The sequence below is a fragment of the Coregonus clupeaformis genome, chromosome 36 (genome assembly GCF_020615455.1).
Source record: "Coregonus clupeaformis isolate EN_2021a chromosome 36, ASM2061545v1, whole genome shotgun sequence".
Taxonomy (NCBI): Eukaryota; Metazoa; Chordata; class Actinopteri; order Salmoniformes; family Salmonidae; genus Coregonus; species Coregonus clupeaformis.
The window spans coordinates 34,958,343-34,970,706 of NC_059227.1; the positions used below are offsets into that span (position 1 = coordinate 34,958,343).

Genomic DNA, 12,364 nt, shown 5'->3' on the forward strand with positions numbered 1-12,364 from the left:
TTTGGTGCAAAAAGTGCAAATCAATCCCAGAACAACAGCAAAGGACCTTGTGAAGATGCTGGAGGAAACAGTTATCTATATCCACAGTAAAACGAGTCCTATATCGACATAACCTGAAAGGCCGCTCAGCAAGGAAGAAGCCACCTGCTCCAAAACCGCCATAAACAAGCCAGACTACGGTTTGCAACTGCACATGGGGACAAAGATCGTACTTTTTGGAGAAATGTCCTCTGGTCTGATGAAACAAAAATAGAACTGTTTGGCCCCCGGAGGAAAAAGGGGGCCGCTTGCAAGCCGAAGAACACCATCCCAACCGTGAAGCACGGGGGTGGCAGCATCATATAATAATATAATATGCCATTTAGCAGACGCTTTTATCCAAAGCGACTTACAGTCATGTGTGCATACATCTTTACGTATGGGTGGTCCCGGGGATCGAACCCACTACCCTGGCGTTACAAGCGCCATGCTCTACCAATTGAGCTACAGAGGACCATGCTGTGGGGGTGCTTTGCTGCAGGAGGGACTGGTGCACTTCACAAAATAGATGGCATCATGAGGAAGCAAAATTATGTGGATATATTAAGCAACATCTCAAGACAAGTTAAAGCTTGGTTGCAAATGGGTCTTCCAAATGGACAATGACCCCAAGCATACTTCCAAAGTTGTGGCAAAATGGCTTAAGGACAACAAAGTCAAGGTATTGGAGTGGCCATCACAAAGCCCTGACCTCAATCCTATAGAAAATGTGTGGGCAGAACTGAAAAAGCATGTGCGAGCAAGAAGGCCTACAAACCTGACTCAGTTACACCAGCTCTGTCAGGAGGAATGGGCCAAAATTCGCCCAACTTATTGTGGGAAGCTTGTGGAAGGCTACCCAAAATGTTTGACCCAAGTTAAACAATTTAAAAACAATGCTACCAAATACTAATTGAGTGTATGTAAACTTCTGACCCACTGGGAATGTGATGAAAGAAATAAAAGCTGAAATAAATCATTCTCTCTACTATTATTCTGACATTTCACATTCTTAAAATAAAGTGGTGATCCTAACTGACCTAAAACAGGGAATTTTTACTAGGATTAAATTTCAGGAATTGTGAAAAACTGAGTTTAAATGTATTTGGCTAAGGTGTATGTAAACTTCCGACTTCAACTGTATGTCCACTGCATAGTAACATGAAACACTATGAAGAGAAGCACATTATCTCAAATAAAAATTATAGGCATTAATTATATCTATATCAACTCACGAAATGAAATACAAAATATACCGGTCCAAAAATCAAATCAACTTCTTAAAAAAATTATTTTCAACATATTTACAATAAATCTGTAGACCGACACAAACTAAATAACTTAACAATTTAAACATAGGACAGTTTACCTACTGAAGCAAGGCTAATGTTTCCTAAACCTGAATTATAGTCCTTCTCTTGATCAGGAGAATGAGCAGAAACAGAAACATCACTGTTTTCTATAATACTTCCTCATACTTGTAATTTTTCCAACCCCTCCACGAAAGATTCAGAATCTGTCAGCATATTGAATCTAAACTAACAATCTGTCACGCCGAGGGGTTGAAATGTAGCGAGAGAGCCAACCAAATGGTCTACCACTAGGCTATGTGGCATTGAAATGAAGCAAAGCTTCCGTAGGCTGCTGTAGCGTTCCAACAGAACGTTCAAGGTATGGTACGTGTTAGTCAGAATACTGAGTGGAGAAACCAGACCACTGTGCGATGATAGCAAGGTAAAGGCACTGGGGGGGACACGCGTTCCACCGTCCACAAGGTCAAGGCACTCGTCAATGACTCAACAGCCTGAGGCGGGCTAGCCAGCCCCCCAGGATCGAAGAGGGTTCCGATGGAGGGCGTTTGGGAGTAGCAGCAGCACTAGGGGTCACAATCGTAGCCGGGGCCTTTTTCGACGATGCCTCCTGGTAGGGGATGGTGGCGCTGTTGTGCAGGTCAGCGTTGATGAAGCACCGGGAGCCCCGGATGTGGTCGACGCCACGGACCAGCTGGCCAGATCGCCCCTCCAGGGGTCTGTAGGGTAGGGGGAAGCACGAGGCCTCCTCAGAGATGGTGGCGATGCGCTCGTTACTCAGGTATCTGTGCAGGATGTCCTCTCCTGCAAGAGTAGAATAGAATAGGACTTTATTGTCCATCCAAGGATATCATCACCATGCAAGAACCATATATAAGACAGGAATCTTAGCATGGGGCTGGCATATACGTTAGATACATAACTAGAGCTAGGAGTTTTTCCTGACTGTGATCTGATCAGGAAAACCTTTGGGCCTCCTTACACTGGTACATGTACACATACTCATTGAATACACATGATATACACATAGACATACACAAATTAACAAACTTGTCTCACAACACCCGCCGAACCCTCTCTGTTTAAGGATAAGTGAGTCTAAGGAGTTGTGGACAAAGTTAACACTGGTTATGCTGGGGCTTACCCCAAAGTTAATGAACAACGACTTAAGAATTCAAGGCATGCAATCCGAGTCTGCCTCAGTTTGTTCTGCAGAGTAAATGAGCTTGTGAAATGGCCATTCTGATAACAGTAGATTAGCCTCAGTTCGGTTCTGTCCCAAATGGCACCCTATTCCTTATATAGTGCGCTACTTTTGACCAGGGCCCCGATCAAAAATAGTGCACTATATAGGGAATAGGGTGTCATTTGGGATGCAATTGGCACCCTGTGCTATAGCTGTAGCAGGCTTACCTTTCCTCCCTTGGTGCCAGGGTCTGGAGGACGAATCAGACATGCCCAAACACGAGTCTAGAGGCATGGACAGGGGCCGCGGTTTACCTGTAAAGAGTTCAAATATTCTGTAATTCAATGTCATCAATCTTTTCAATGGTACAGAATCTATAAAAGTCAGTGAAATGGGAACAGAATGCTACTGTGATTAACTGGGGGAAAAGTTTGTGTGTGTTAGGGCACTGACCCCGTGTTGATGTCTGTTGTCTCAGGCGGGCAACTGGGGCTGGTTGGGCCGGTTGGAGGTTGGGCTCAGGAGGGGGGCAGACTCTGATCTTGTTGTCATAGTCTGCGATGGTGAAGCGCCGTCTGCCCTCATCCAGGAAGGAGTTTGGAGACTGAGAACCCTTTGGTCTCAGTTTGACACTGGCTTTAGGCTTCTCATCTCTGTGATGAGTGGTACATGAGAGGAAAATAAGAAACAACATCAAGGTCAGCTAACAGAGCAGTATCCATCATTGTAGGGGTACACATTTTTTTCTTCTTCTCCCAAACAGTAATTTCAACAGAAGTTATAAGTCCCTGTTTGGGACTTAATGGACTAAATAAGAGGCGGTGTTATGCCATTCCTAAAGCCTGAGGAGGACAGAGAGACAGACAGACAGAAAGGCAGACAGACATGCAGACAGACACGCAAACAGACAGACTGACAGACGGCCATGCAGACAGACAGACACACAGACAGACAGAGACTGACAGACGGACAGACAGTCAAACCGACCGACGGACTGACAGACAAAGACAGACTGACTGACAGAGAGACAGACAGACAGACAGTCAAACCGACAGACAGTCAAACAGACAGACAGATACTCACCGTGGGGTATAGGGTACAGTGGGGGGGGGGGGGATAAATAGGTCGAGAAGGGCTGGCTTCTCTTTCTTCACAGGGGCTTCACAGGCATGCTTTGGAGACTGGATCTTAGGGATACCGGGGGCGTTCTAACACACAAAACAACACAATACTTGTTATAATAGATAGATCCCCAGATGTTACCAAATGTTGTCAAGTAAAAACACTAATACCACAGAAATCTGTGTTAAATAATTGGCTTGAGGTAGCTTAGCTGCTAAAATTAGACAACTTCACCATAACGATCAGCAAAATAATCAGCAAAATACTAATGCGTTACATGGCGTTCTTTCGAATTAAGCAAATGTCCATTTGGTAAATCCACCAAGACTACTGTAGCCTGGTTCAATGGGTTCCTCCATGCCTGGCGAGATTACAGTGTAGTCAGGGCACACTGACCCAGCCCACTACTGACATTTGAAGGACTATGCAATCTATTTAAAACACACATCCTAAATGGGTTCCGAAACACCAAGCCTATTCAGTCACACTAGACCCATGATCTGCGAACATGAGTCACCTTCAAAACATGTCTGACATCAATACAGCCTTGGACTGGAAAAAAAGGAAGAAGGGATTCATTGTTTACCCTTAGTTACAACCCACCCACTGAAAGACACAACCTCGATGGCAGAAGACCTGAGGAACTTGTCCTCTCTTGTCAAACCCCACCAAAAACCAACAACTCTGGGATAACAAACACACAAATGTCACACCTATGATGACAGATGAAAATAAATCCAGAATTGATTCAACACTATGATATCAAGGGGGATAAGGTGGGCTGGGTCTACATGTACTACGGGTGTTCTTCAATCAAGCTGTGTGAGAGTGTTAGGGCTCTACCTGCACCAGAGGCGGCCTCCAGCGCACGTTCTTCAGGGGGGCCGGGGTGAAGCTACAGGTCCCTGAGGGCCTCTTCTTCACCACCAGAGTAACGCATGCTGGGTCCGCTTTCAGCTTACCCACCAGCTTCTCCAGCTGCCAGCCCACCTGGAGGCACCACAGACAGACAGATAGGACACCTCGTCAGACCCATCCAGCATCACTCCCATCAGCAGGTTCATCATCATCACTTCCATCAGCATACCCATCATCATCACATCCATCATCACATCCATCATCATCACTCCCATCAGCAGACCCATCATCATCACATCCATTATCACATCCATCATCATCACTCCCATCAGCAGACCCATCATCATCACATCCATCATCACATCCATCATCATCACTCCCATCAACAGACCCATCATCATCACATCCATCATCATCATCACATCCATCATCACATCCATCATCATCATCACATCCATCATCACATCCATCATCATCACTCCCATCATCATCACATCCATCATCATCATCACATCCATCATCACATCCATCATCATCATCACATCCATCATCACATCCATCATCATCACTCCCATCAACAGACCCATCATCATCACATCCATCATCACATCCATCATCATCACTCCCATCAACATACCCATCATCATCACTCCTATCAACAGACCCATTATCATCACATCCATCATCACATCCATCATTACATCCATCATCACATCCATCATCATCACCACTCCCATCAACAGACCCATTATCATCACATCCATCATCATATCTATCATCATCATCACATCCATCATCACATCCATCATCATCACTCCCATCAACAGACCCATTATCATCATCACATCCATCATCACATCCATCATCATCACTCCCATCAGCAGACCCAACATCATCACATCCATCATCACATCCATCATCATCACTCCCATCAACAGACCCATCATCATCAACTCTGTCACTGTACTCTGAATATTCTGCCTATCCCTGTGCTCCAATCATTATTGAGCTTGTTGTTGATTTAACAAAGATCTGTGATCTCTCTCATTCCTGGGTTAGTACTCTCATATCAATGGACAGATGAGAGAAGCTGTATGAGGTAGCTACCACTGTCTGCTTGTTGACCTGGACGACCTCGTCTCCGGCGTGGATCCTGTGTGTTCTGTCTGCTGGAGACTGGAGGGCAGAGGACAGCAGAAAGACAGATGGTGAGCAAGGAGACATCACAGAAGTACAGTACATTCACTCTGACTGGAACACTCCAGACCATCTTGGACTACTACTATCGGAATAGACGGGATACTCACATGTTCTGTGGTTCCAGTGATGATGTGAAGCCCGTCGTAGGTGGATTTGATATACAACCCCTGAGATGATACAGGACAGCATAAGAAAGAAGCAATCAATCTCAGAGACTGAGAAATCAAGCAGTACATCTAGCTTGGGCTGATCATGTAAGAATCTTCTCTAATTTCAAGTATAAGTCAGCTTCTTATGTGCCACCCTATTTCCTATATAGTGCACTACTTTTTGACCTGATCCCTATGGGCCCTGGTCAAAAGTTGTGCACTATACAGTATAGGGTGCCATTTGGGATGCAAGCTAACTCTTCTCACCAGTCCTTCCCTAGGTCTGATGTTGGTGATGTGGACCTCCTCCAGACAGGCCATCTGACTCTTCTGGGGGTCAGAGGTCGTCCTCATCGTCTGCTCACAGATCACGTTCAGAGCCACAGACTGGAATGGAACATATAACAGAATACACTCAGCTACATTGTCTCTGAACACCAATATACACTGAACAAAAATATCAAAGCAACATGTAAAGTGTTGGTCCCATGTTTCATGAGCTGAAATAAAATATCCCAGAAATTTTCCATACGCACAAAAAGCTTATTTCTCTCAAATTGTTTGCACAAATTTGTTTACATCCCTGTTAGTGAGCATTTATCCTTTACCAATATAATCCATCCACCTGACAGGTGTGGCATATCAAGAAGCTGATTAAACAGAATGATCATTACACAGGTGCACATTTTTACATTTTAGTAATTTAGCAGACGCTCTTATCCAGAGCGACTTACAGTTAGTGAGTGCATACATTTTCATACTGTTGTCCCCACCTTGTGCTGGGGACAATAAAAGGCCACTCTAAAATGTGCAGTTTTGTTACACAACACAATGCCACAGATGTCTCAAGTTTTGAGGGAGAGTGCAATTGGCATGCTGACTGCAGGAATGTCCACCAGAGCTGTTGGCAGAGAATCGATAGTTCATTTCTCTACCATAAGCCGCCTCCAACATTGTTTTAGAGAATTTAGCAGTACGTCCAACCGGCCTCACAACCGCAGACCATGTGTATGGCGTTGTGTTGGCGAGCGGTTTGCTGATGTCAACATTGTGAACAGAGTGCACCACTGTGGCGGTGGGGTTATGGTATGGGCAGGCATAAGCTACGGACAACGAACACAATTGCATTTTATCGATTGGCAATTTGTATACACAAAAATACCCCAAAGAGATCCTGAGGCCCATTGTGAGTCCCATTTTTTTAAAGGTATGTGAAATCCATAGATTATAGCCTAATGAATTGATTTCAATTCACTTATTTGGAAACTCAGTAAAACCTTTGAAATTGTTGCATGTTGCATTTATATTTTTGTTCAGTATACTTCACTGGACTTTGGGGAAATAACCATCGTCATTGTAATCTCGTTAACAAGACACTGCCTCTCAATGTATGCACAATTAGCCTGGGGATGAGGTTATGGTCGTTGCTCTGATCAGACCCTACACCCAAACGAGGGCACTACGTTCATCCACCTCTGGCCTGCTAGCTCCCCTACCTCTACGGAAGCACAGTTCCCGCTCAGCCCAGTCAAAGCTATTCGCTGCTCTGGCACCCCAATGGTGGAACCAGCTCCCCCACGACGCCAGGACAGCGGAGTCACTGACCACCTTCCGGAGACAATTGAAACCCTACCTCTTTAAGTCATACCTGGAATCATATAAAGTAATCCTTCTACCCCCCCCATAAAAAAAAACTACCCACTGGCTATCATAAGTTGAATGCACCAATTTCTAAGAGCGTCTGCTAAATTATGTAAATGTAAATGTTAATGTAAATGTTGTAAAGAGCTATTCTGGTGTGTTGGATCTCTGGTGTGTGGTCATGATGACGGAGCTAAACTTCAGGAGAGGGGAGGGACAGACTGTAGTCACACACGTTAGTGCTAATGACTGGATTGGTTAATTAAGCAATTAGGCCCGAGGGGGTGTGGTATATGGCCAAGCTACACTTCTCAAAAGGCACTGAATTGGTGGAACGACTCTAATATTATTAATCTACAATTCAATACTTTCTGCATTTTTTTTGTACATAAATGCACTTTCATTTAAGCTTTAAAACTGCAAGGTTTTCTCTCTGCCTCATGGCAAAATGTGTACACTACCGGTCAAAAGTTTTAGAACAGCTACTCATTCAAGGGTTTTTCTTTATTGTTACTATTTTCTACATTGTAGAATAATAGTGAAGACATCAAAACTATGAAATTCAGTTAATACGGAACATTTCAAGAATTTTGAAAGTTTCTTCAAGTGCAGTCGCAAAAAACATCAAGCGCTATGATGAAACTGGCTCTCATGAGGACCGCCACAGGAATGGAAGACCCAGAGTTACCTCTGCTGCAGAGGTTAAGTTCATTAGAATTACCAGCCTCAGAAATTGCAGCCCAAATAAATGCTTCACAGAGTTCAAGTAACAGACACATCTCAACATCAACTGTTCAAAGGAGACTGTGTGATTCAGGCCTACATGGTCGAATTGCTGCAAACAAACCACTACTAAAGGACACCAACAAGAAGAAGAGACTTGCTTTGGCCAAGAAACACGAGCAATGGACATTAGACCGGTGGAAATTTGTCCTTTGGTCTGGAGTTCAAAAGTCTTTGTGAGACGCGGTGTGGGTGAACGGATGATCTCCGCATGTGTATTTCCCACTGTAAAGCATGGAGGAGGAGGTGTTATGGTGTGGGGGTGCTTTTCTGGTGACACTGTCTGTGATTTATTTAGAATTCAAGGCACACTTAACCAGCATGGCTACCACAGCATTCTGCAGCGATACGCCATCCCATCTGGTTTGGGCTTAGTAGGACTATCATTTGTTTTTCAACAGAACAATGACCCAACACACCTCCAGGCTATGTAAGGGCTATTTTACCAAGAAGGAGAGTGATCGAATGCTGCATCAGATGACCTGGCCTCCACAATCCCCCGACCTCAACCAAATTGAGATGGTTTGGGATGAGTCGGACCGCAGACTGAAGGAAAAGCAGCCAACAAGTGCTCAGCATATGAGGAACTCCTTCAAGACTGTTGGAAAAGTGTTCCAGGTGAAGCTGGTTGAGAGAATGCCAAGAGTGTGCAAAACTGTCATCAAGGCAAAGGGTGGCTATTTGAAGAATCTCAAATATAAAATATATTTTGATTTGTTTAACAGTTTTTTGGTTACTACATGGTACCATGTGTGTTATTTCATAGTTTTGATGTCTTCACTATCATTCTACAATGTAGAAAATAGTAAAAATAAACAAAAAACGTTGAATGAGTAGGTGTTCTAAAACTTTTGACCGGTAGTGTAGTATTGCAGGATAGTAGCTTTAAAGCTGTAACAGCCTGACACAGACTTAGATAAGCATTGTACAACTTGGCTGTAAACAGCACAGCATGGGAGGCTGAGGTTATACAGTAGGTCAGCTCCTGAGAGAAACTGCTGATCCAAACTAATATTATCACTTAGTTAATGACATTTTCAGCTGACTGTGTAGCCCAACGGCCCCCCAGGCAGGGCTATCTAACACAGAATGTGGAAGCAGGGCTTCTGTAAACCATCACAGCACTGGGATGCATCCCAAATGGCACCCTATTCCCTATGTAGTGGTCGACTTTTGACCAAGGCCAATAGGGGTCTGGTCAAAAATAGTACACTATATAGGGAATAGGGTGTCATTTGGAAAACAGCTCTTAACTGTATAAACAAAGTCCTACACCCATACGGGAACACAGCACATATCACAAGAACCATGGCAGTCTCTACAGGAAAGGGAAGTGTGTGTATGTGTGTATGTGTGTGTGTGTGTATGTATGTGTGTGTATGCATGTGTACGTGTATTGCCTGCGTGTATCTGTGTGTGTGTATGTGTGTGTGCTTCCTGTGTGTTTAACTGTCACACCCTGATCGGTTTCACCTGTCTTTGTGCTTGTCTCCACCCCCCTCCAGGTGTTGCCCATCTTCCCCATTATCCCCTGTGCATTTATACCTGTGTTCTCTGTTTGTCTGTTGCCAGTTCCGCCTTGTCAGGTCTTACCAGCGTGCTTTCCCGTTTCTCAAGTGTTTATTTCCTAGTTTTCCCGGTTCTGACCATTCTGCCTGCCCTGACCCCGAGCCTGCCTGCCGTCCTGTACCTGCCTGACTCTGACCTGATTACGAACCTCTGCCTGCCCTGACCCTGAGCCTGCCTGCCGTCCTGTACCTGCCTGACTCTGACCTGATCACGAACCTCTGCCTGCCCTGACCCTGAGCCTGCCTGCCGTCCTGTACCTGCCTGACTCTGACCTGATTACGAACCTCTGCCTGCCCTGACCCCGAGCCTGCCTGCTGTCCTGTACCTGCCTGTCTCTGACCTGATCACGAACCTCTGCCTGCCCTGACCCTGAGCCTGCCTGCCGTCCTGTACCTGCCTGACTCTGACCTGATTACGAACCTCTGCCTGTCCTCGACCTGCCCTTTGCCTGCCCCGTGTTGTAATAAATTATTATTGAGAACTGTACTATCTACCTCCTGTGTCTGCATCTGGGTCATATCCTGAGTCGTGATAATATCTGTATGCGATGTGTTTATTTTGAAGCTCCAGGGCTGAGCTGGTGAACAGAGCATTCAGACCAGAGGTAAAAAGAGGAAGCATCACTTACCACTTCCAGAATCTTCTCCTCCATGTCATAAACTGTGCAGTCCTACAATCAGGGACAGAAGTATATTTTACAAGATGCTACAGTAAAACACTTAAGCTGTATCCCTCTGAGGCGTAGCAGGAAAGAGTGAACGAAAACACAAATTAGCAGCGAACGGCGGACAAATATTTGTGGAAAGAAAAAACTTGGGAGTGAAACCAAACAGGAATGCAAAAAGCCTCCCAAACATACAGGACGATGTGTCTTGTGGGCACTTAAATAACAACTCCCTGTAAACAGTGTGACAAGATGATTGCATGACAGTTCTGTGGGACGTCACTTAACTATAGGGAGCAGTGAGGTGGAGAGGACACTGCTTCCACACTGTATCTTTCACTATTTATGTGTCCTAAAAGGCACCCTATTCCCTATTTAGTGCACTAATTTTGACCAGGACCCTTTGGGCTCTGGTCAAAAGTATTGCACTACATAGGGAATAGGGTGCCATTTGGGACACAAACTCAGTATCCTTCATGTTTTGTGGGAGAGAGCAGAATTAGGCACGTGTTGATCTTTCATCCTCCCACGTGCTGCTGGTGGAGGTCTTCATGCTTTAACCATTCAGTGGTACTGTTCTTATTACATCCTGTGGCGAGTGTCTGTATGGGGCACACCTTCAGCTAACACTTCCTATTTGAACTCCACCTCAATGTATAATAGATCAAATGAAGTAGCCTCTGATGCAGGGGTTTTAAGGTCTCGTGTGACAGACATTGTGGCCCTAGAAGTTATTGTAAGACCTTTGAAACCACAGAACATTTTCTCAGAGATGTTTTGCTTTTTACATGCCTTAAAAAAACGGTCATTTTTGGTTCCCAGAACGTTCATGAGAGGGGCTCCATGTGAATTTGTGTGTTGACTACTAGCATGAAAGAAATATTAATGCATCATGCTAATTTAACAAACACACACAAGTGGTTTGCTTATAGGCAAAGTCATCCCACAGTCCTATGAAACCTCATGAGAGTGAATAATGACGATTAGAGAACAAACCTTCTGAACGGTGGTGGTGAGCTCCAGACACAGCTGAATGATCCTGTTCTTAGTGGAGGTGAAGTCACTGATCCCCGTTAGAGAAGTCCTGTCATATAGAGACCAGAGGAAGGACAGGAGTCATTCCAATTACAACAACCCCAATAACACAGCAATAATCTATCTATCTCTGTGTGTACAATCATAACAATATCAGGTGCAATTACGGAGCTGGATATGATGACAGTTCTGTATAATATAGCAATTATGAGTGTTGTTGTGTCACAGATGCATGAAGAAAGCATCTAAAGAAAAACAACCCAGGTATGTGAGAAATGTATTAGCAATTATTGTTGTTGACTTGAGAAGTGTTTTGACTCGTCATGTACGTAGGCTACAGTACACACCCTCACATGTTTTGAGGGGTTACTGACAGCATCTAATGTGGTCTGTCAATACAGATGTTTAATTTCGCAGCTGAGACCCTCTGGAATGCGTCTCAAGCCGACACAAGCACAGGAATACAACTGACTGTGTGTCTATCTCTGTGTGTGTCTGTGTGTGTGTGTGTGTGTCTGTGTGTGTGTGTGGGTGTGTGTCTGTGCCACTGCCTATGTGTGTAAGTGTGTTTTGTATAGCCTACCTGTCCAGCCAGGCCAGTAGACTCTTGGCTGCTCCGATGAGCTCCACCACGGCAGTGAGGAAGTCATTGGGGGGTTTGTGGGAATTCTTGCCCTCGTACGACGGGTTCTTCCTGCGCTCCGACGCTGAGTTGTGGAGGTTGTTGGACGCCGCTCTCATACAACCCACCAGAGTCTTCAGGTTGTCTGTCTCCACCCCATAGTTCTGGAAGACAAACGAGATAAACGTTTTTACTTGCAATGACTGT

The 12,364-nt window shown here is 44.8% G+C and overlaps 1 protein-coding gene across 1 annotated transcript in view; it reads right to left on the minus strand.

The window, feature by feature from the left end:
- Positions 1 to 1,091: 1,091 nt before the first annotated feature.
- The window catches only part of LOC121552472 (connector enhancer of kinase suppressor of ras 3-like), a 31,406-nt gene continuing 20,133 nt past the window's right edge, over positions 1,092 to 12,364 (minus strand). Inside the window, exons 3-13 of the mRNA XM_045211400.1 lie at positions 12,119 to 12,321; positions 11,497 to 11,584; positions 10,465 to 10,506; positions 6,111 to 6,230; positions 5,802 to 5,861; positions 5,602 to 5,670; positions 4,480 to 4,626; positions 3,598 to 3,722; positions 2,968 to 3,167; positions 2,742 to 2,828; positions 1,092 to 2,132 (exon numbers count right to left, since the gene is read on the minus strand). Of these exons, the coding sequence (XP_045067335.1) occupies positions 1,807 to 2,132; positions 2,742 to 2,828; positions 2,968 to 3,167; positions 3,598 to 3,722; positions 4,480 to 4,626; positions 5,602 to 5,670; positions 5,802 to 5,861; positions 6,111 to 6,230; positions 10,465 to 10,506; positions 11,497 to 11,584; positions 12,119 to 12,321 (1,467 nt within the window). The 3' untranslated portion in view covers positions 1,092 to 1,806. The remainder of the gene's footprint in view (positions 2,133 to 2,741; positions 2,829 to 2,967; positions 3,168 to 3,597; positions 3,723 to 4,479; positions 4,627 to 5,601; positions 5,671 to 5,801; positions 5,862 to 6,110; positions 6,231 to 10,464; positions 10,507 to 11,496; positions 11,585 to 12,118; positions 12,322 to 12,364) is intronic.